The 25800-nt window shown below is 33.3% G+C and overlaps 1 protein-coding gene across 1 annotated transcript in view; it reads right to left on the bottom strand.

Moving 5' to 3' along the window:
• The window catches only part of Sycp2 (synaptonemal complex protein 2), a 61694-nt gene that overhangs the window by 19671 nt on the left and 16223 nt on the right, over positions 1–25800 (bottom strand). Inside the window, exons 14-24 of the mRNA XM_026408359.2 lie at positions 21217–21365; positions 20350–20424; positions 19781–19927; positions 17699–17798; positions 16737–16894; positions 14913–14982; positions 14610–14667; positions 13422–13555; positions 12656–13083; positions 2803–2930; positions 1766–1802 (exon numbers count right to left, since the gene is read on the bottom strand). Of these exons, the coding sequence (XP_026264144.2) occupies positions 1766–1802; positions 2803–2930; positions 12656–13083; positions 13422–13555; positions 14610–14667; positions 14913–14982; positions 16737–16894; positions 17699–17798; positions 19781–19927; positions 20350–20424; positions 21217–21365 (1484 nt within the window). The remainder of the gene's footprint in view (positions 1–1765; positions 1803–2802; positions 2931–12655; positions 13084–13421; positions 13556–14609; positions 14668–14912; positions 14983–16736; positions 16895–17698; positions 17799–19780; positions 19928–20349; positions 20425–21216; positions 21366–25800) is intronic.

Below are 25800 nucleotides of genomic sequence, written 5' to 3' on the forward strand. Positions count from 1 at the left end.
ACAAACACACAGCAATGTTATTCAGCTTTAAAACAAAGAGATACTACCATTTGTCACAACATCTATATACGTAGAGGGTATTATGTCAAATGAAATTAAGGCAGACAGAAAGAAACCTGCATGATTTCACATGTGGAATGTAAAGTTTGAATATATAGAAATAGTAAAATGGTGGTCATGAGTGGGGCAAGGAGAAGGAAATGAGAAAGTGATTAAAGGATAATAGGTAGGGATTAATCAATTCTAGAGTCTAATATAGAAAATGAGGACTACAGTTAATAATATATTGTATTCAGTTTTTTTCCCATAAAAATCATATTTTAGGTGTTTTGTGAAACACACATACAGGTGAATTATGTGAAATAATGGATGTGTTCATTTTCTTGGCTACAATAATCATTTCACTATGTAATATCATCATTTCATGCACCTTAAATATATAAAAGGAAAATATCAAGCATCCACACTAGAAAAATGATTTAAATGCATGTATTAATTATTTGGGGGAAAATATGTGTACAATTATTCACATAGATTATAGCTCAAAATATATTCAACCAGATCACAAATTACTGAGGGCAGTAAAGAAGTTAAACAAAATTTAATGAATTAATATTTGTATTGATTTATTATATTTAACTATGGTTAAGTAATATTGCTAAATAACTTATCAAAATAATCAGAAGACTAATTTCACATCTGGTAAGTTATAAATATTAAAATCTAAAACATTCATTTTAATTTGTGATTTATTTTCAATTTAAAATTTTGGCTATATCATATAGAATTATTTGCATTATTCTCAAAACTTTCTCTCTCTATATATCATTCCTCTGATCACTTAACTGACTTACCCAGTGTTCAGGTATGTATGTTCATTTCTCTTTTGTGTACCAGTAATACCAGCTAGGTATTACAGAACATCATATAAAACAGAATATGCAAATGTTAATACATGTATGTATTATAGATGTACAAAGGTGAACAAAGATGTTAAAAGAAGATATAAAGATGACTCAAGACAGTTACACCCTCGTAAGACAGGAGAAAGGAAAACCCTGTAGTAATGAATAAAATAATTTTAAAAGCACAAAAAATTATTTATTTCCAATTGAATATATTTTTTCTTTGGTCAGGGGACCTTGGAAACTTTTCACAAAGAAGACAGACTCAAAAGCAAGACTCCCAATGAATATTAAGATCTTGGTAATCACAAAAGAAGGAATGAGAATTTGAGTTCTTTCCAAAAAAGGTTAAAGAGAATAAGTAATGTACTAATGAATGGATTGGCACAGAAACATATTACACTATAAACAAAGAGAATTACATAAAGACTATCGTAACAGTTCAGGAATCAGAAATTAGAACTGAAAGACAATAGGAGTTGTCATAAAGGAGAAAAGATTCAAAAGAACTTACAGAGGGTAAACTTCAGAATTTGATAAAATTACAGAAAGTAATTTTAAATAATAAATTTAAGAAAACTATTTTTGCCTCAATGAAGATAAAATATATATATATTTTTTTTACCAAATCATGACTTAAGAAGGACCTATAATTCTCAAGACAGATGGAATAAGTTAGCGCAAAATAAAATAAATAAAAAAAACCCAGTGATATGGACATACTGAATCATGTACAAAAAAGTAAAATATTGATCTTATATAAAAGAAGCATCCAATTCCTTCTTAATACTAATTTAGTATCTACAGTCAAATATCAAGTTTGACTACAGGTTTGGTGAAATTAAATAAAGGACACCTACCTTACTAAGTTGTAGGTCAGATTTGTTTAAAAAATCACTATAAAAAAACATTGACAATATTTAAAGAGCAATTAGATATCGATTATTTCTCAAAAGTTATTTTATATAAGGCAAAACATATTTTGGTCACTAACTCTATATTCAATATGTTATAAATAACCAAAATGTCACAGCTATATTTTTTCAGCTTTCCTAAAATAGCAGCTAAAATAATTAATTATAAGTTGAATCATTAGTGAAGCAGGAAGTAGCAAACAATTTTTAAAAAATGGTTTTACCCTGAAGGTCATTTTTAAATGTCAGAATTAATTAATTTTAATTAAATTAACAGGGCAAGGATTAATTATAATTTGAATTAACAACCTGACAGCTGCATGCAGTGGCATATGCTTGTGATCCCAGCAACTGGCAGGCTGAAGCAGGAGGATTACAAGTTCAAGATCAGACTCAGTAATTATTAAGGCCCTAAGCAACTCAGTCACTGTCTCAAGACAAAAATAAATAAATAGCATTGGGGATATAGCTCAGTGGTAAGGCACCCCTGGGTTCAATCCCCAGTACCAAAATAACAACCTGAGAGTTCATAAATGAACATTTTGTATTAAAGGAATTAACCTTAAGATAATAAGGAATACATTAGTTACTATGTTAAAATAATTCATTTAAATAAGCTCACTTAAACTTCATATTTCATTAAGCAACACATTTAAATTTAGTTTTACTCAGTACTCTCAGTACTAGAGTCCATAAATAAAATTGTAAGATACTTGCATCCTAAAGATTTACTTCTAAAATGGTATACTGTATTAATATGGCATTATTTGATACTTTATAAAATGTAACCAATCACTAGAATGGCACATTTAAAATTTAATTTCCCTCCTGCTTAATCTAAACAGCTATTGCTCATAACAACTATATGTTTTCTACTGGATAGTTACATGATTTGAATGCATACTTAAAACTAACATTTAAAAAAATAATTCAGTTGTTAGCTGTTAGAAAAATATTTATGTCTAAAATTTTAATCAACATACCCATCCACCAAAGACTCCTTTAATTTTCTTGTAGACTTCATGTCATCTTTTGGTTTGTATCTCTTATTAATTTGGCTTATTAAGGTTTCTGCTGCATTAGTAAATTCTTTTCCTTTTGACTTTTCTCTCTGAAACAATTTATAAGTTACTTTAAAACTCTCCCAGTTGACTTTCAAAGAAGAATAAAGGCTAAATATAAAAATTCAAGAAAAATTTGGTTCTATATATATCTACAAAAAAATAAAAAGGGCCAAAATTATTTAATAAGTTTGGGTTTTGTAAAGCATTAGAACCAACCAGGACAAGTCTTTAACATAAAAGCTATGCAGAATGCTCTATAGAGTAGTTTCTTTATTCTATACATGAGAATAAAAATGAACTTTAGGAAAAAGAAGCCAGTTCTTTGAAAAGGTCAATAAAATTGATAAGCTTCTAGCCAAGTTAAGGGAGGGAGAGAGAAAAATACTATTTTTTTATAACTTTCTTTTTACACGTAGTGCTGAGGATCGAACCCATTGCCTCACGCACAGTAGACAAGCGCTCTACCACTGAGCCACAATCCCAGCACAAGTTACTAATATTGATAAAGGAAGAGGGGCCATCATTTTAGACCACCTGGACATTAAAGTGGTAAAAAGAATATTATGAACTCCATGTCTACAAATTTTATAACTATATAAAATGGACAAATTTCTTATAAGATACAAGGTATCAAAACTTGTGCAAGGATAAATGGATCATTTGAATATTCCTGTATGTATGAAAGAAAGTGAATCTATAATTAATCTCCTAAACAAAAAGCGCCTGACTTAGATGGGTTAATGGTAAATTCTACCAAATACTTAAGGAAGAAATGATACTAAATCTCCACAATCTTCCAAGAGAGAGAAGCGGAATACATTCTAAGTCTTTCTATGAGGCAAGTATGACACTAATGCCAAAACCCAAGACATTAAAAAGAGAAATCTACAGACCAGTGTCTTTCATAAACACAGATGCAAAAATTCTCAACAAATTATTTGCAAATCAAGTCCAATAATGTACTAAAAAAAAACTATGCACCACTACCAAATGGTATTCTGGTATGCAAGAAATATCAACAGATAACACAAAAAGCATTTGACAAAATCCAACATCCACTCATGCAGCTAAATAAAACTTCATGTGTACATATACCACGTTTTATTTACCCAATAATTTACTGGTGAATACCTCAGCTCATTCCATAGTTTGACTACTGTGATCCGTGCTGCTATAAACATGGGTATGCATGTATCACTGTTGTATGATGATTTTAATTCTTTAGGATAAATACCAAGGAGTGGTATATCTGGGTCATATGGTAGTACTATGCCAATCTTTGGAGGAAAGCTCCATACCAATTTTTATAGTTGTTGTGCTACTTTACAATCTCCTCTAAATCCTTTGTTTGTATTCTTGATGACTGCCATTCTGACTGCTGTGAGATGAAATCTAAATGTGGTTTTGATTTGTATTTTCCTAAATGCTAACTATGTTGAAAACTTTTTCATATATTTGTTGGCCATTTGTATTTCTTCTTTTGAGAAGTGTTTTAATTCATTTGCCCATTTATTACTGGATTATTTGTTGTTGTTGTTGTTGCTGTTTTGGTTTAAGTGTTTTTGAGTTCTTTATATATTCTGGATATTAATCCTCTAAGAAAAGGGGTTCACAAAAATTTGCCCCCATTCTCTAGGTCCTTTCTTCACATTCTTGTTTCCTTTGCTGTGCAGAAGCTTTACAATTTGATGCCAATTTTATTAACTCTTGGCATAATTTCCTCAGCTTTATAGGTCATATTTAGAAATTCACTGCCTGTGCCTATAAGCTGGAATGTCTACTATAAGTTTTCTTCTAGGAGTTGCATTGTTTCTGGCCTAATTCCTTGGTCTTTGATCCACTGAGTTAATTTCTGTGCACAGTAAGAGATAAGAGTCTAGTTTCATTTTTGTACATATGGATAACCAGTTTGGGTTCCCAGCACCATTTCTTTTTTTTTTTGAATTTTTTTTAATATTTATTTTTTAGTTCTCGGTGGACACAACATCTTTGTTGGTATGTGGTGCTGAGGATCGAACCCGTGCCGCACGTATGCCAGGAGAGCGTGCTACCGCTTGAGCCACATCCCCAGCCCCTCAGCACCATTTCTTAAAAGGCTGCTTTTCCAATGTGTTTCTGGCACCTCTGTCAAGTAGCAGATGACTATACATGTGTGGGTTTGTCTCTGCATTATCTATTATGCACCATGTGTCTAGTCCATGTGTCTGTTTTTTATGCCAGTACCATGCAGTTCTTTTTACTATAGTTCTGTGATATAATTTGAGGTCAGGTATTATGCTTTTTGGCTTAGAATTTCTTTGGATATTCTGGGTCTTGTTTTCTTCCAGATGAATTTTAGGACTATTATTTTCTAGTTTAATGAAGGATGTTATTGTTATTTTGATGGGAATTGCAGTGAATCTGTATATTACTTTTGGAGATATAGCCATTTATTTGCACAATATTAATTCTGCTTCTCTATGAACAATTTCTTTCTTCCATGATGTATAGTTTTCATTGTGTAGGTCTTTTACCTCCTTGGTAGAGATTTATTCCTAGGTTTTAAAAATGACTATGGTGAAAAATTCCTTTACTGACTTCTTTCTCAGCAGATACATTATTGATATTGGAAAGCTACTGATTTTAGTATGTTGATATTATAATATGCCACTTTGCTGAAGGTATTAGTTATAACAGTAGAGTTTTTTTGATCTTCTGAGTATAGAATCACATCATTTGCAAATAGTGATAAATTGATTTCTTCCTTTTCTATTTTTATTCCTTTTATTTTCTTCTCTAGTCTAATCTCTCTGGATAGAATTTCTAGCACCACATTAAATAGGAGTGATGAGACTGGACATCTTTGTCTTATTGCAGAATTTAAAGGAAATTACTTCAATTTTGCCCTATTTACTATGAGATTAACTTTAGATTTTTCATATACAGTCTTTATGTTGTTGGGGTAGGTTCCTTCAATCCCTACTTTCTTCAGTATTTTTATTATGAATGGGTGCTAAATTTTATCAAAGGCCTTCTCTTCATCTGTTGAGAGGAGTGATTTTGTGCTTAATTACATTAATGTGATGAATTACATTACTGATTTGAATATGTTAAACCATCTTACCTATCTGTGATAAAACCAACGTGGTCATGATGTACAATCTCCTTAATATGTTGAATATGGTTTGCTAATATTTAATTAAGGATTTTTACATGTAAGTTCATCAGGGATATTAGTGTGTAGTTTGCTTTCCTTGATGTGTCCTTATCTGGCTTTCATCTGTGAGTGATACTGGCTTCATAGAATTTGGAAGTGTTCCATTGCTATCTACTTCATAGAAGTTTAGGGACAATGACATTAGTTTTTCTATAGATGTGGCAGAATTCAGCTGAGAATACATCTGATCCTGGGCTTTTGATAGTTTTTTAAATTACTGCTTCTCTCTCATTACTAGTAATGCTGCTTAGATTCTCTGTCTTCCTGGTTCAATTTAGGCAGGTCATGTGTGTCTATAAATGTATCCATATCTTCTAGGTCTTCCAATTTGTTGAATTTTTTAAAAATTCCCTAATGATCCACTGGATTTCTGTGATATCTGTGATGATTCTCCTTTTTCAACTCTAACTTTACTAAGTCTTCTTTTTCTTTTGGTTAGATTGATTAAAGGCTTATTATTCTTGTTTATCTCTTCAAAAATCATTTCATTGATCCTTTGTGTTTTTTATTCTCAATTTCATTGATTTCAGCTATTATCTTAACTGTTTCCTTCTACTGGTTTGGGAATTGGTTTGTTCTTATTTTTCAAGGGTCTTGAGATGCAACATTAGGTTGTTTATTGGGGATCTAATTTTCTTACATAGGCACTCATAACTATACTTTCCTCTTAGAACTGTCTTCAATGGTGTCCCAGAGGTTCTGGAATGTTGTATCACTGTTTCATTTCAGAATTTTTTTTTACCTTTTCCCCTGATTTCTTCTACTACCCATTCATCATTTAAAACTATATTGTTTAATCTCCATATTTTTATACGTTTATGCCATATGTTATATAGTCTGATGGTTTTCTGATGTTGATCTCTAATTCTATTATGATCTGATAAGATGGAAGAAATTGGGGCTGGGGTAGTGGCTCACTGGTAGAGTACTTGCCTAGCATGTATGGGGCACCTAAAACTAAAAAATAAATGTTTTAGAAAAAGATGGAAGAAATTATATCAATTTTTTTTGTATTTGCTGAGAGTTTCTTTGTGGCCTGGAATATGGTCTATCTTGGAGAAGGTTCCATGAGCTACTGAGAAGACTGTGTATTCAGCTGTTGTTGGATGAAATATTCTATAGATGTCTCTTAAGTCCACTTGATTTATAATATTTTTCAGGAGTCTTTCCTGAGTTTATATCTGGATGACCTTTCTAACGGTGACAGAGGTATGTTAAAATCACCTAGGATTATTGTACTGGGGTCTGAGGCTTTAAGTCAAGTAGTTTCTTTTTTATATAATTAGTTGCACCAATGTTTGAGGCATAAATATTTATGATTGTTCCTTTACCAGTTTGAAGTGATCTTCTGACTCTTCTGATTTTAATTTAAAGTCTGCTTTGTCAGATATGACAGTAGCTACCCCTGCTTGCTTTTGGACTTCATTCACATAGTACATCAATTTCTATCCCTTTCACTTTCAGCCTGTGACTGTCTTTGCCTATAAGGTGAGTCCCTTAGAAACAACATATAGTTGGATCTTATTTTTTGGTCCATTCTGCCAGCTTATGTCTTTCAATTGGAGAGTTGAGACCATTTATATTAAAAGTTGTTATAGAGAGGTTTATTAATTCCTGCCATTTTGATTTATTTGTATTGTTTTATTTGGTCCTGTTTCTCATTTGCTTAGCTATTGTTCAAATGAGATTTGTTCATTTGTGAGCTCTGGGGTTGCTTTTTATTTTTCTGTATGGAGAATCTTTAATTCTGTATGCTGGCTCAGTATACCAGCATTCCAATCTTATCACAGAAGAATTTTATTTTTCCTTTGATTATGAAGAATAGCTTTGCTAGATATAGCAATCTTGGTTGACAGTTACTTTTTCAGGACTTGGAACACCAGCATTCCAAGTCTTCCTGGCTTTTAGAGACTGTGCTCTGAAATCCAGAGTAATTCTAGTTGGCTTGCCTCTATATGAGATCTGACGTTTTTCTCTTGGAGCTTTTAAAATCCTATCCTTGCTCTGTATGTTAGGCATTTTAATTATAATGTGTTTGAGAGAAGTTTTTTTTTTCTTCCTTGTCTAGTTGGGATTCTGAATGTAGCCTATATCTAGATGTTCACCTAATTGTCAAGGTTTAGAAGATTTTTCTGTAATTATTTACCTGAAGAAGTTGTCCTTTCCATTAGCCAGCATCTCACAACTTGCCTCAATTCCAATGAATTAAACTTCGTCTACTAATGTTGTCCCAGATGTCTTGTATATTCTGGTCATAGTTACTTATGTTCTTTAATATTGCCTGAATGTTCAAGCCTGGCCACTTTTATTTTCCAACACAGATTCTGTCTTCAGCACGGTCTACTCTATTAAGACTTTCACCTGCACATTTGGATCTTTTTTAATATCTCTATGTTCTTAATCAATTTCTTATTCATATCCTGTACTGGCTCCTTAATTCATTCAGTTGTTTTTCTGTGTTCTCTTGGAATTCATTGATCATTTTTATAATTATTCTTTTGAATTCTTTATCTAGAATTTCATCCACTTCAATATCTTTGAGGTCAATTGCTGGTGAACCTTAGCAGGTATTGTATTACCCTGTTTTCCCGTATTTCTTATATTCCTGTGTTAGGTTTTAGGCATATGTTTGAATGGATTTCTCTTCCACTCTTACGTGTGAGCCTTCTTAAGCACAGCCTTGCTAAAGCATCCTAGAATGATCTAGATTGAGACCCCCTTCATAAGTGTGGCATCCACAGCCTTTGTGTTACTTCTCCGTTTTTATTGTAGCAGTGGATGTCTATGAGTAGAACCTAAGGGCTTACTCTCATCCCTTTCTACTTGGGAATTGGTCATTAGTTTGGGTTTTTGTTTCTTCTGTTCTTAATATTAAAGTATAGCTGAAGTTTGAATATTAATATGTATATGAAGCAAGGTATGTGCAACCCTTTGGCTGAGTTTAGTTTAGTTCAGCACCAGAGTCTCTACCCTGTCAACTCCTCATGTCCTTGTAAGTCCTTAGCATCTCACAATATAGGGGAAACAAACAATAGCAATAACCAACAAACAAAATACAGCATTACAATAAGTACCCAGTTTCTAGTATGACATCTATAATATTAATTACCATAACAAAGAGGAATGGAGGAATCAGCACATGCCAACAGAAAAACAATAAATAACCATGAACTAGAGTGAGCATTAAAACAAAGAGCAGGTGTCAACTATGTTATCCACAGCAGTAATTACAAGAGCATGGATGGTGGGTGCAGGAGTTATATAAACCAGTTCTAAAAGATGGTGGAAATACAGTTTATTGAGAGAAAAGAAAATATAATAAAGTAGAAGTGAGTTTACAACGTTTAAAAGGGAACACAGAATGCAGAAGAGATGTAGTGGGTGATGGTTATAAAGGAGGGAGGAGAAAAATACGAAAAAAGGGGAGAAAAAGAAGAAAATTTTGCTGTTAGCAGAGGAAAAAAAGGAAAGAAACCAATAAAAACAAAACCTAAATAAATAAATCAAAACCCCTAACTCTCAAAACACAAGATGAGAAAAAATAACTGTTCACAATGACCAAATTATGGAATCAACCCAGATGTCCATCAGCAAATGAATGTATCAAGAAAATGTGGTATATATACACAATGGAGTTCTACTCAGCCATAAAGAGTAAAATAATGGCTTTTTCTGGTACATGGATGGAAATGGAGAAAATCATGCTAAGTGAAATAAGCCAGACTTAGAAAATCAAAAGCCAAAAATTCTCTCTCATTTGTGGAAACTAGAGCAAAATAAGGGGGAAGAAGGTGGCAAGAAAGGAGATTGAACATCATAAAGATACATGGCAGATCAGTGTAGTGGAAGGAAGAGAATGAGATAGAGGGAAGAAAGAGGGAAAGGGGTATAAATATGGGATAATTATCATGTTTCAATAAAAAATACTAAAAATTGAGAAATACAAATATACACAATCAGCACAGCACGCGCGCGCGCGAGCACACACACACACACGCGTGTGCGGAAAAAAATGATTCTTAATGAAAAATAAAGGAAGTGTTTCCACTGATGTGGTCAAAATGGTGGGCAAGAGACAGAGAATGAGAGACCGCACTCAAGCAAATGAATTGCAGCATTCGTCTAATATACCATCTTGAATCTCCACACAATCAAGGGCTGAAGATTCTTAACCTCTTCCTCTTTTTTGTGTTGCTTTCACTGAGCTAGCCATTGGAGTGGCCTAAGTCTGAGGCTCATGGAAATAGCTCAGCTTCCCTTCTTACCATATAAGATAGGATGCAGTTGGAAGTACTGTTAATTGGAGTTGTCCACACAGACCAGATCAATGCACTCCCAAGACAGGGCTGCTGCAGAGTTCAATGAGGGGATTTCCAGGGGCTGGAGTTTAGGTCTATTCAGGCCTTAGGGGCTTTGCTGGGTGGTGTCTGCTCTGCTGGCCACGCTGTTAGGACTTGCTTCTCTCTTTAAGGTCTTGTCTTTTGTTCCATGGTAACCTAGTCCCTCCCACATAGTAGTGAGATAGGAATTTGGAGGTGCAGAAAGCAAAATTAAAAAGTCCAAGTCCCTAAAGAGGAGGGCCCAGGAGCTGTGGGAACACAGGGAATGCCCATGAACGTTGGAAGTGCAAACATGAACTCCCCAGCAACCCAGCCATGCTCTCAGCCCTTGTCCTGGGTGGTCCACACTCGCCCTTACTTGAAAAAAAGCAACACCAAGTTCAAAACAAAGGCTAGAAAAACTGGTACAAAACTGTGCAACTCCACCCTGACTTCAGTCCTCCTGTCCAGTCCCTAGCTACGGTCCCCAGACCAAGGGGTAGCTAGCTGACGCTCCCTTTCCACCAGCAGATCCTGCTCTTGTCACAGAGTAGCTCTAATGGGTGTATGTGTCAAGGTCACCTCCCCTTCAGCCCTTCTGTTAAGGAGATGGCAAGCAGAGCCTACGTGTGGTGATACCCTGGCCTAGATAAGCTGTAGAAATAATTAAAGAGGAACTGGAAGATCAGAGTAGCCCCCATTCTCCCTTGAATGTATTCTTGCTTTCCTAAATAAATCTGTCTGTAACCTCAAAAAAAAAAAAATAGTGTGATTTCAGTACTTTCAATATCATTAGAGCCAGGGTGAGAAATCTGAACTACAGAGATTTACTCTGTGATATACTAAGTAGGAAGGCAAAGTCAGACCGATGATTACTTTAGAGTGATCCATTAAACTGGCAGGAAATATTGTGTAGTGATACAGAAAGTACGAAGAAACGACGAGAACCTCTGAAAACAGCAAACAGATTTTTAAAATATCATACCACAGCTTAGAATAGAGGATTAAGTTTCTGCACTTCTAGAAAAAAGAAATAACTAGATCAGGAAAATTTTGTGAAATGTTTCTAATACTCTTACCCCACCAAAAAAGTTTCAAATTAAAAATTGAATGACATAACTGTGTTTGGACAGTTGGAATCTTACTTCCTCTAAGATTGAGGGAACTAAATAGCAGCTAAGAGTCTAAAGAGAAAAGAACACCATTCTAGGAATCAAAAAACAAAAAACAAAAAAAAAAAACAACAACAACCAAAAAATCCCAAAGGAATATATGGAAGAAAGCACACAAATTAAACATGAAAAGTAGATTGTAGGTTAAAAAAAAAATTTTAAGGGAGGCTGTCAACAAATTAAATAATGTCTAGATCACAAGGTATAAACATTTTACATTGACTCCAGAAATCTGACAACTCAGGTATTAGTAGTATTTTCAGAGGATAAATGAAAATCTAAACCTAAAAAAAACTTATCATAGGATGGCAAAAACAAATTGCGTAATTGGCAATAAAATGTATACTGATTAAAAATTTTCCTTAATCCGTATCTTGATAGCAATTACAAAAAGTCATGACAATTTTTACAAAAAGTAAAATTTTCTTCTGTGTAAGTGTGATGCAGAGTAGTTTAAACTGTGTTGGAGATGTAATACTTAGATGATTTAGTCTGAAAAATAAAGCTAGGGCTCCAATAAGAATGAGCAACAATTGCAGAAGACAGTCTCTTCTAAGTTATTTACATTATTTCCTGCAAACCCTTGTAAAGATTTAATGTGTTCATCCAAGAAGTGTTTAAGATGCTACTATGAGTAATATAGGACATGCAGGAAAACAAAGGCTGAATAAACACAAGCCCTACTCTTTGGTAGGTTAGTTATAGAGGAAAAACAAAAATAACCATTTATAAAAACGAAGAAAGAATTGCTTGGTATGTGTATTCAAAAGGAGAGAATGGGAGGAACCCAAAGAGAAGAGATAGAAACTTCAGGGTTCACTTTTCTACACATGTCTGCATGGGTCAAATACTGATCTATCAGAGTTGGGATTAGGGAGAAATATGGATCAAATACTGTTCTATCAGGGCTGGGATTAGGGAGAAATGAGTAAGGAGGATAAGGGGAAACCTACTCTCAGGATTTATACATTCAATCAAAGAATAAGGCATTGAACACATTAAATATGCAGCAATCAACTTTCACTTTATGTAATTAAGTAGGCATCTTATTGGTATGAAGACATCAAAACTCACTGAAAGCTCACCATTTGTTTTTCTTTCAATTCCCAGGAATTAAGTTCCGAAGTCACTGCTTTCCCTGATTTTCTCTGACTTTTCACATTTTTTCTAGGAGAAGGGCTTTTATCACAAATAGCAGTATTCACATCTTTTGACAATATGTATTTCTTCCTATATATCAGAGATTCTTCAATTGTCTTATTTAGAAGAACTGACTTAAAAGTTGTTTCAGATTCAATGTGCCAGTCACTCTGCTTGGTATTTTCAGTATTCTGCTCTGAATACTGTGGATGATTTTGTTGTTGATTGTTTCTTTTGCACAATTCTTCTGCTTTGTATACTTTGTTAGGCTCCACTGTTTCTTTCATATATTTTGCATTTTCTGTTTCTTCAGAATCATCATCAGATATAGAAGATGATTTTTGTTTAGTATATTGCTTGTTGATATCAATATCTAATGGAAAGACGAGAAATTAATTCTTAAATAAAACGCATAAATTTATAATTTTTTTTATTTTTTGCAGTAATGGGAATTGAACTCAGGTATGCTCTACTGTTGAGATACATCCCAGTTCCTTTTTTATTTTGAGACAGGGTCTCACTAAATTTCCAAGGCTGGCCTCAAACTTGCAATCTTCCTGCCTTAGTCTATTGAGTAGCTGGGATTATAGGTGTGTGCCATTGTGCCTGGAAATAATTAAAATTTGTTAAAACCCAAAATACTTGTTAGACATCCAAGGAAGTTATTATTTCTTTGTACTACCACCACATGCATACAAAGCTATGTTTCACCTTGATTGAATGTTTCTCCTGAAAAAGTATCGACTCTTTGGTTATCACATAGTTTAATAGTTGTTACAGGTGTCCAACATGCCCATTTGGAGTTCATTTTATTTTCACAGATGTTGTCTAAAACACCAGGCAGCCTAGAAAATAAATTCATTTGCTTAATATATTACTAAAAATCAGCATATGACTCTTAAGACCTTGACTTTTATTTAGTCAATGTTTATTGAAAACAGTCTGTTTAAACATGAAAACAATTTCATAAGACATGACAAAAATTAAAATTTATAACTGTCTGATTAAAAAATTAGAAAAGTACTACTACTCCAACTACTTGAATATCCACCTAAATATATCTCACTTTTCATACATTTTACTGTGTATTTAAACCAAGTTAAATTTTTTCACATTCATACATTACATTTAAAAAATCTCATCCTTTTAAAATCTCTCAACTTGAAAAGAGTTATGTTAGTTAATATGGAAATAAGTATAGACCATTTCCCATTGTGCTATTATAATAACTGAGTAAGATTAATGCTATGACTAATATTACATATTACATTTCTCAAATCTGTTATATTCATCTAAAAATAACATTATATACTAAATGATTTGATGGATTTTCTCATACTTACACAGGTTTATCTATTTTTCCCACTGCCTGTGATTCAGAAACAATGTCCTGGAGTTCATCTAAATAAAACAAAAATGATATTTTCATTTTTCATATAGTTGGGAAGAGTCAAATGGGGGTTAGTGTAGAATTCCATAAAGATCCACAAATTTGGATACTGATCTCTTGCTTCCTCCATCTCAAACCCCAATTTTTATTTATTTTTTAGTTATAGGTGGATACAATGTCTTTATTTTACTTTGTGTGGTGCCGAGGATCAAATCCAGTGCTTCACACATGCTAGGCAAGTGCTCTACCTATGAGCCAAAACCCCAGCCCTCAGGCCCCAATTTAATGGAAACAGAAATCTTCTTCTATTTCTGTGCAACCTCAAAAGTTCCTGGCATATACCAAACACACTCATTATAATTTTTTTCTTTTTCAACTCAATGAAAGTCAGTGGGGCTAAATAACTGAACAAGATCAATGCTATAACAAATATTACATTTCTCAAATCTGTTATATTCATCTAAAAATAACAATATATACTACATGATTTGATGGATTTTCTCATTTACACAGGTTTATCTATTGTTGCCACTGCCTGTGATTCAGGAACAATGTCCTGGATTTCATCTCTGATGTTTATTCATTTAGGTACCAGGAATTGAACCCAGGGGTACTTAACCATTAAGCAATACCCCAAGTTCTTTTTTTTTTTTTTTCATTTTGAGACAAGGTCTCATAAGTTGTTGAGGCTGGCTTTGAACTTGTGAACTACCAGTGTCAACCTCCCAGTCACTGAGATGACAGAAATGCTCCACTGTACCCAGCTCTCTCTGTATTTTAAAGCAACTTAAATTAAACCAAAAAGAACTTACTGAAATTTTGGTTTGGGAATTCAATGTCCTTCTTTTCTGTCTTTTCCGCAACTTTAGCAGTTTTAATATGCTACAAACACAGGACACATATTACTGTAAACTTTAATTAAGACATATGAAAACTTTAAAAACGTCAAGAGTATTAAGATTTGAAAAAGCAAATCTGTCTTGCTATGAAAGTTGGACAGTGCATATATTTCATAAATGTTATGCTCATTCTAGAATATTACCTATTCTGAAACACAAGAAACTACCTTTCATTGCAGACAAGGAGGCAGAAGATCCTACAAATTTTCTAATCCCATCCATAGCTAGAGTAATAATTCTCATCTATTATTGACAATCTCTAGAACCTCCACGGCAAATCTCCTGTTGTTACTGATTTCACAGGCTATACCTCTTCTGTCTTTTCACTAAAGTATGTAGAGAACTTGGAAATTATGAAGTATTAAATTATTTTAAAATTTTTGGCCTCTGCCCAGGTAAGTTCTTGTCTACATTAAGCTTTCCTCTTTCCATAGCCACAGAATCACACTTTATGAAGATAAAATTAAAATTTGCTATCACTTTCAGAAAATATACCTAAGATATCCCAAGATATTTTACCTTGCCTTAGCAATCTTTTCTACCTAATTTAGCCAATGATTTTCTATACTTGGAAACAGCTGTAGAAATATGCAGGTACATTTTTTGGTGTCACAGTGAAGAGGGTTCTCCTGAAATATGTAAGTGCAATTCTAGCTACAATACCTATCATTTACAATATTCAGGACCATGGCAAACAATTAAAAAATAATACCTTTATTAAAAAATACTTAGCTCAATAATTTAAGCCATTAGTTTTTACTATTTTTTCTTTCTTCAACACTTACACTCTTTATTTCCCACAAACACCCATTTAAAGTTTTAAAAAATCCACCAAGTGCTCTTTTTTAAAATTTTAGCATGAAGACTACTATGCTTTGAGAATATTGCTCACATTTTATGAACTAATGTATGTTCATAAATGTATTATATTCAGTAACAATGATCAAATTCAGTCTTAAATTTAAACTGAATCTTGCCTAACACTTGGACTTATTCTCAAGTTTCCCCCCTTAACTCTTAGGAGCTATTTTAAAATCTTTACTTGTTCCTGACCCCTGCTTCAACAGATCCCAGGAGAAATTTACCATTTTCATACTCCAAAAGAAAATAAAAACCCATTAAGTGTTCCTCATCTACAAACTTTTCTTTCTCCAAGAAACCATTTTTTTCCTTATCCATTCCCTATTCCTGTCCCTTCAATAACCTGGAATGAATGCCCTTGTTTTCAATATTCATGGGACTAACTTTTACTGGTACTTCAAAAATTAATTCACCCTCCCTCAATATTTCCTTAAAAGGTCTCTGCTGATTTTCACCCTCTTTTCCAGCTATATTGGTTACCCTTTTCAATGGCTGTTATGGAAACTTCTATGTACATCTGATGATGCTTACACTGTGTTGTGATTATCTTATTAACCATGAGAGACTTTGAAATACATAAATACAGAGTCCATTTGGATCTCACATTTCTGTACCCACTAAAGCCTTCTCCATAGCAGACGTTAACTTGTATAGAAAGACCTTTTCTCCTAACAGTGTAAAAGCTGCAATTATAGTGAACAGATGTTAATAAGTCTTATAGCAAGCATAGTAAATGAGTCATACTCTAGAAGAAACCTATTTTAAAGGATAATAAATGATATCTAGAAAAATATACTGGTTATAAAAGAAGTCAGCTCAATATATATTTCTATGATAATCTGAAAACAATTTAAAAAATACCCAAAGAGTACTTACTTTGTCTGCATTCTCTCTCCTATTTATTCCTTCTGATGGTCTAGGTTTAAGGGATATAGCATTATCCACTCCATTTTCTGGTGCTTTAGAAAGAGCAGCTTTTTCTGCTGAACTTATCATTTGCAGTGGTGGTTTAATTCTTCTTCTTCGTGGTGTTGCTAAAGGAGGACAAAGGATGGTGAGAGTTTTTTTTTTTTTAATTTTGTACTGAGGTACTTTTTAGGTGAGAAAGATAAGGGAGGTTCTTGGAAACCAGTTTTCAAGTTTCCAGTTTAGAAGAATAAGTGGACATGGATGCCACTTATCAAGAAGCGGAGAAAAAAATGTCAGAGTGTAAAGTAAGATAGACTTAATTTTGGGCTTATTAAGTTTGAGAAATTTGTCATACATTAGGCAATTGCCCAGCAGATTTGGGGAATGGAAAGTCAATATTAAATTGTCAGGAAGACAGACTTTGTTTAAAACCATTAGCACAAAGTATCAGTTTTTTCTAAATTTATAACTCTTAGTATATGCCAAGCATTGTCTAAATATTTAATAAATATTCCTTTTTGAATGATGATCTTTATTTAATCTTCTAATCTTGATGAGACAGACACTTTGATTCTATATCACAAAAAAGACAGTGATTCTAAATTTAGCTAGAAAATAATCTTACAAAATACACACTGGGGTACAGGAAGAGCCAAACAGTATGATTAATTCAATGTATTAACCATTATGTTATGCTGCCTCCTGTTTAGATTATGATAAATTATTAATGCTGGATATTAATATTTTGAAAAATGTTTATATCTCAATGCTCATTATATCTTTCTTCCCACTAGAAGACATTTGTGATTCATATTTTTATCAATTTTATGTCTCTTCAGGAAAATGATGTCAAAATTTCCCGGAATTAAATATTTTCTCCTTTGAAATATAATACTTGTTAAAAAATCTTTTCAGATTATAAAACTTACATGTGTTGATTAAAAGTACTGGACTTCTCACAGTGTATCTATCTGCACCAGGAACAATCATTGATGCTTCAGACATTTTTCTTTTGCTAGGAGTAGTTATCTTAAACCATGAGAAACAACCACATTAAACACACACTCTCTCTGAAATTAAATATCCTACAATTTTACTCATAACATGCATACGATGCTTTTTAAAAATAAGACAATATTCAGAAATTTCTGTGTTTCAGGCTGACCACAAGGTTTTATCCATATTTGGTATTGCATAAGTAATCAAAACAAATCAGAAATACTGTTTAATATTTATTAAATATCTAGATGTATACAATATAGTGCCTTCATGTACAAACTGAAAATATTTTACTGATTTTAAGTTTATCTAGCTAACCATTGATTTGCAATTTCCTCTTCTATTTTATGAGGATTATGTTTGTACTTATGTACGTACTTATGTAAAATTATTTTTAAATGCTTTCATAATGTTAAGCATTCTTTAAAACTTTCACACAATTTTGAAACTGGAATTAATAATCTGTGGAAACCAAAATGTCTTTGAAATAAGCCACTATAGGAATTTAGAGATTTGTTGGCACATAGGAGAGGCTTCAACAAGGATTTGTATTTTTCTACATCATCCCAAAGTGAATGATTTATAAGAGTACCAGAAGTAGATAAGCAAAAGTGGGGACTACAGGGATTCAGAGTTTCTGAGGGCACCACATAAAGTAACATACCATACAGAAGCATAGGACAGCTGTTTTTTTCTTTCTTTTTTTCAAGGAACAGTCCCTTAAATCAGAGGGGAAAATAAACCATGGAGCAGTGAATAGGTAAATATGTGGGATGTGGGGTAAGTGTAGAAAATACAGGAGGAAAAGGAATTTTAATATTAACCAGAAAAGCAGCTTTGGAACCAGTAGATTCTTCTTAAAGAAATTACTGTTTTTGTGATATATTGAATGAGAACTGAAATATTGATATAGTGAACTTATATACTGAAGAAATAAAAGATGTCATTTTTCATTCAGTTGAAGACATAACACCACAGAAGAAAGTACTGAGTAACAAACATGCAAAAATGTATGCAAAAGCCTGTGGAGAGTCATAGTCGATTAAAGATAAGATAATTAAAATCTGAAATAGAAAAAAAGTTTCAAGAAAGAAAAATGAACTAAGACTTGCAAATATAAGTATGTTTTAGATGAGTAAATTTTTTTTTAAAAAAAGGAACAAACGATGTGATTGCAGGTCTACAGAACTAAATCAAAATCTATCGAGTCAGTGAGATAAAAGTTTTTTGAGCAAAAGAGTGCTGTCAGAACACGGTTATTTAACAACAAATTTACTAGCATAGCAGGGATAGCTTAGAGGATGAAGCAATAGTGTCAACAACCAATTAGGAGGCTACAACGTTAACCTAGGTGTACTGAGGTGAGTAACAGAAGGAAGGAAGGATGTGAGAGACACTATGAAAGGACAGTCATCACCATCTTGGCTCTAGATATACGGGGAAAAGATGCCAGCATCAAGGCTATCAACAGAAGAATTAACAGTAGTGTTATTGAGGTGTGGAGGCAGATATGATTTGAGCAAAAATTAACATTAGACTTTAGAAATGACTTGAAGATAGAGACAAGAGGAAATCTTAGAACAAAGAATATAGATGCACTGATAGAACTTTGAGGACAAGTCTGGACATAATTTAAAAGCTTAAATTATGTGTATGAAAGAAGCTCTGCAAGGAAGCCGTAAAATGTTTAGAACACTGGGTAGGTAGTAAGCTTTTAGAGAAAAATCTATAAAAAGGTGGATGGGAGAGAAAGTTTCTTTGATGGAGCAGAAGTAGGAAAAGAATTAGGGTGCTAATTCCATAGTAAACCTGTTCTAACTCCTAACCCTTCACATATACATAATCAGCCAAAATATTATCTTCTTGTGTTTGCATTTGCAAAACGTGGGAGGAAACTGAATTGTCATTTATCAAGGCCAATAATATATAAATGCAAGCTAGGGTTTTTTTTGTACTTAACAATGATTTGACTTATGCAGTTCTATAAACAACTATTTTGACACCATATTTACCTCGAGCTGACTATTTTTCCCATTTCCTTGGTTACTATTTTTGATGTATTTTGGAGGCTCAGCAAATTCCTTTTGAGGATTAGATTTTTCTTTTAAACTACTAAGTTCTTCTTCTACTGGTGAGAACTGACTTTCTGGCACTAGAATCTTGGTAGAGAATGTAGAAAAAACTATTTTAAAACTGTAACCCATAAAGTAATAAAATTTTAATAAATCTACTCACCTCACATTTACAAATGTCAGCTCTTTCCCTCTTTTATCCATATACCAATTTTTACAAAGTGACTCAATTAAATATTCATTTGTAAACAAGTTTTGCCTTTAGTGGAAGAACATATACTTCTAATTTACAAAGTTACTAAAAGTGGTGTTTATCAATAATGCTGTAATCTTTGTAATGAAATTATCATTAGTAACTTTATACAAATCATATACATTTTATTAGTGTTCCGTTTATATTGAGATAATATGTGTTTTTTTAGATATTCACCCATTGTCAACTTTATTGCTATTATTGTTTACTCTTCAACTTTGCCCAGTGATAAAAATAAATTAAGTCAGAGATATACCTGTGATCCACTTGCATCAAAAAGTATATGCACAGATGTTTTGGCAACTGAAATACCTTGTTTTCTGGCAAATTCCTAAAATTCAATTCAAAGTAATGTCATTTTCTTTCCATTTAATGCAATTATTTCCTATCTGTATTCTTCCAAATTACCAAAATTTCCTTTTCTCATATATATATAAATACCCTTCCTCAGAACACTTCAATTACTTCCTAGTAACCTTGTCTTACCATTTTGTTCCCTCTACAAGGGTTCTTCACCAATATATCCTATTATCTTTCAACATAAATCTTCTGCACTATCTAAACTTTTCAACAGGATATCTCCCCCAATTCATTTAAGATGAATTGTCACCTTAAATTCTCATTAAATAATATTTGGCTTAAAATGCCTTCCACAATCCTGGAAAGCATCTTATCCAAATCCTTTTCTTTAACTCTGAAGCCCATTCAAGGCCCATCTCCACAATAACACCTTACCTTCAAACCTCTTATGATCATTCTCTTTCTTCAGTTTCCATATATAATTCATTTTCCCTAGACTAATTACTTACTTCTTCTGAGGTATCATTGGTACAATTCTTACAATGCTTAATATCTTGAAGTGCTTGATTCATTTCACTTTTAAACACATGGTAGGAATTCAATAATGTTCTAAGCAGTTGCTGCTAATTCTGTCATCTGAGATATTTTCTAATAGACATCTCAAAGGATATTAGGTGATGGCTATTCCACAGAACAATTTTAAAGAACTACATGTCATTTTAAGAAATGTAGAATGGGAAAAAACAGCAATGGAACTTTTAGCCCTAAACTGGGTTTCCAGAATTATGAACATAATAAATATTTAAAGAGTTTAAAAACTTACCCTATATTTATCAGCACCAAAAATTTTTTGAGTCACATTAGTGATTTCCAATGATACATCAAAATACAAAAGCAATTCCTTCCCTTCTCTTTTACCAATTTTAACTATATTTTTCAGAATTACAGTCAGTAGCTTCTTTGATTCTATCACTGTAAACAAATCACAATTTATATTAATTTCTATATAACTCTATACTATAAAAAAGAAAAAACATACAGCATATTAATTTAAATTAATTCAATCAAACTTAAAACTTCTAAAACTGAAAAAGTGTTTAATCAATTCTGGCACTACCTATCTATGTAAATAAGTCAATTTATCTTTCAGTGTCATAGTGTCCTAGATCTATAAATTACTTGGTAATGTCATAACTAATGAAATAGAGCATAGAATAGTTCTGGACTCTAAGAAACTCTTTTTAATATTTATTTTTTAGTTTTAGGTGGACACAATATCTTTATTTTATTTTTATGTGGTGCTGAGAATTGAACCCAGTGCCTCACGCATGCTAGCCAAGTGCACTACCACTTGAGCCACATCCTCAGCCTCCTCTAAGAAATTCTTAACAGATCCAACATGGCGGTGGGTGGAGAGGCAGCGTTTTCAATACCCCCCCCCAGTGATGGGGTCATAAAGATGCATAGATAACGCTTAGATTCTACCAACGGAGAATCTCCTAGCAAAATTCCACTGAAGAGAGACGGCCGGGAGCTACTAGGATTTTTTGAAGAGACAGATTGCCCCACAAGACGCAGAGGTCCAGATCCACCAGCCACAGTCCCCGCTAGCCTCCGAGATGCAGCTTGGCAGGAAGAAGTCTTTAGCCAAGGCTTCATGAAAACAAAAGACCCAGAATAGCAAAAGCAATTCTAAGCAGGAAGTGTGAATCTGGAGGTATAGCGATACCAGAGTTCAAACTGTACTACAAAGCAATAGTAACAAAAACAGCGTGGTACTGGTACCAAAACAGGCAGGTGGACCAATGGTACAGAATAGAGGACACAGAAACCAATCCACAAAAGTACAACTTTCTTATATTTGATAAAGGGGCTAAAAGCATGCAATGGAGGAAGGATAGCATCTTCAACAAATGGTGCTGGGAAAATTGGAAATCCATATGCAACAAAATGAAACTGAATCCCTTTCTCTCGCCATGCACAAAAGTTAACTCAAAATGGATCAAGGACCTAGATATCAAATCAGAGACACTGCGTCTGATAGAAGAAAAAGTTGGCTAGAATCTACATACTGTGGGGTCGGGCTCCAAATTCCTTAATAGGACGCCCATAGCCCAAGAGTTAATAACAAGAATAAACAAATGGGACTTACTTAAACTAAAAAGTTTTTTCTCAGCAAGAGAAACAATAAGAGAGGTAAATAGAGAGCCTACATCCTGGGAACAAATTTTTACCTCTCTCACTTCAGATAGAGCCCTAATATCCAGAATATACAAAGAACCCAAAAAATTAAACAATAAGATAACAAATAACCCAATCAATAAATGGGCCAAGGACCTGAACAGACACTTCACAGAGGAGGACATACAATCAATCAACAAGTACATGAAAAAATGCTCACCATCTCTAGCAGTCAGAGAAATGCAAATTAAAACCACCCTAAGATACCATCTCACTCCAGTAAGATTGGCAGCCATTATGAAGTCAAACAACAATAAGTGTTGGCGAGGATGTGGGGAAAAGGGTACACTTGTACACTGCTGGTGGGACTGCAAATTGGTGAGGCCAATTTGAAAAGCAGTATGGAGATTTCTGGGAAAGCTTGGAATGGATCCACCATTTGACCCAGCTATCGCCCTTCTCGGACTATTCCCTGAGGATCTTAAAAGAGCGTACTATAGGGATACTGCCACATCAATGATCATAGCGGCACGATTCACAATAGCTAGACTGTGGAACCAACCTAGATGCCCTTCAATAGATAAATGGATAAAAAAAATGTGGCATCTATACACAATGGAGTATTACGCAGCACTAAAATGACAAAATCATAGAATCTGCAGGGAAATGGATGGCATTAGCGAAGCTAGCCAATCCTTAAAAAACAAATGCCAAATGTCTTCTTTGTTATAAAGAGAGCAACTAAGAACAGAACAGGGAGGAAGAGCATGAGGAAAATATTAACATTAAACAGAGACGAGTGGGGGGAGAGAAAGGGAGAGAGAAGGGAAAGCGTATGGAAATGGTAGGAGACCCTCAATGTTACACAAAATTACATATAAGAGGTTGTGAGGGCAAAGGGGGGGAACAAGGGAGAGAACTGAACAACAGCAGATGAGGTAGAGAGGGAAGATGGGAGGGGAGGGGAAGGGGAGGGGGGATAGTAGGGGATAGGAAAGGCAGCAGAATACAACAGTCACTAATAAGGCATTATGTAAAAATTGTGAATGTGTAACTGATGTGATTCTGCAATTTGTATTTGGGGTAAAAATGGGAGTTCATAACTCACTTGAATCAAATGTATGAAAGATGATATGTCATGAGCTTTGTAATGTTTTGAACAACCAATAAAAAAAGAAAAAAAAGAAAAGAAATTCTTAACAAAATATTCATAATACATTTGAGAAAGCCATTTTATTAACTTTTAAAAAGGTCAACAAAGAAAATATAATAAGTACTAAATTTATATGCATAAGCATTTATTCAAACATTTCTATTAAATATAGTTGTTATATACTTACATAAATGTTATTACAAATACCATTTGATAAGTATCAATAGGATATCTCCCCCAAATATCTTATGCTCAACAAATTTTTAAATCCAGCAAAAATACTGTAAGTGACATTTTATAAGCAGTACTCCACTTAACTCCCCAGAAAAGTTATCTACAAATCACCTGGCACCTGATTAATTTGCCTGTATTATGGACTAAGGCCCAGCTCAGGGACCACCACTGCTCCTATCCTACCTATGGTAGGGCTGCTACTGTTGGCTGAGAAATCTCCACACCTGCCCACAGAATACACTTTTGAGCAGGAAGAAAACATGTGGAGGTAGAAGAACCAAAACAAAATATGGAATTTCTGCTTCAGAAAAAGCTCTGTAGGCCACCCCATGATCTGCCTAAAGAAATGAAATAACCCTATGGGTTATGAAATTTTCTGATTCTTAAGAAGTTTGCTGAAGCAGAAAATGTTTTAAGTCCTTTTGCACGTATATGTTGTGAAACTTCCACAGTAATTCACCCTTTGATGGTACAAATTATTAATAGATTGAAGATTAGTGGTGACATAGTTTCTAACTCAAGGAGTTATGGTGGTTTAAAAACAGTCATGCGCAACAGTAACAATTTTTTAGGTTTCAGAGATGAAAATTTAGGTGGCTTTTAAGATGATAATGTTTCATGTTTCTATGATCAAGATTAAAACATTTGTAATCTTAATAAAATATTTTTGCTAATTGTTTTATCCTTCTGATAATGCATTTTTTCTGTAGTTTGCTGGGAACTTAAATGTAATGTTTGCTTTTGTGGCTTGCAAGCACAAGAATATGAGAATTACTTCAAATCTGATTTTGCTGAATGATTTCACACCTGGTCTGTACAAAGATTTGTGTACTTGTATTGTAACTGCCTATACAGAAATTCATTGGTACTTTTTACATTTCATTGATTACTTACATGAAATTTCTGGTACTTGCATCAATTGCCTGGAATATGTTTGTGGCTTGCTTTGTTTTTTAATTTGTTAGCAATATTACTGAGATTCCAAAAGACTTCCTGTTATATTATTTGCTATAAAATTTAAATATTTATGTATATCAACATAGCAGAACTTTATTAATGTATCAAATTCAATGGATGGTATTCCAGCATACTATAGTTACATGAATATGTTAATATGCTTTTATCCTGCAAAGTCATTTCGAAAAATCTTTTAAAAAGTATATACCTAATTTTTATATAAAAATATCCTCAGGAATCATCACTTCACATTAATCAAACATGGGACAAAGGGACTGAGAATACATTCAAAAGATGGTAAGTAAAAATGAATGATCATGGAAAGTGGGTTATATAGAGGAAACAGTCAAGAACGACTTCCATATTTGCCAAAACTAGATGATTATCAAACCATTTATTAAGACAGGAAATGAAGGAGGAGCTTTTTAAAGTATGATAATGAGCTCAGTTTCATGTACATGGGTATTTGTGAAAATATCCAAGTAGAAAAGCATTATATCTGTATCTAGAGTCAGCTGAGAAATAAGAAAAAAATATTTTTAAAAAAGTTGTGGCCAACATTGTCAAATGTGAGTCAGTATGAGGACTGACTCACATTTTTTAAAATTATGAGTTAATTATTATCTTGGTAGTGAAAAAATTTCAGTGGAGTTCTTGATACAACAGAATATATTAAGAACAGAAGTTAATAAGTGGGATGGCATCAAATTTAAAGTCTTATGTACAACAAATGAATGGGATTTTATGAATGGGAAAATTTTATGAATGGGAAAAGAGCTGAAGATGACATGGCTTTTTGTTTTAAGATGTAGACATGTGACACCTTTTGTATGCTGAAAAAAGAGAAATGAGGAAGAAGATATAAGAAATATGAATTGATGG

This window comes from Urocitellus parryii, chromosome 6 (genome assembly GCF_045843805.1).
Source record: "Urocitellus parryii isolate mUroPar1 chromosome 6, mUroPar1.hap1, whole genome shotgun sequence".
NCBI classification, from domain to species: domain Eukaryota; kingdom Metazoa; phylum Chordata; class Mammalia; order Rodentia; family Sciuridae; genus Urocitellus; species Urocitellus parryii.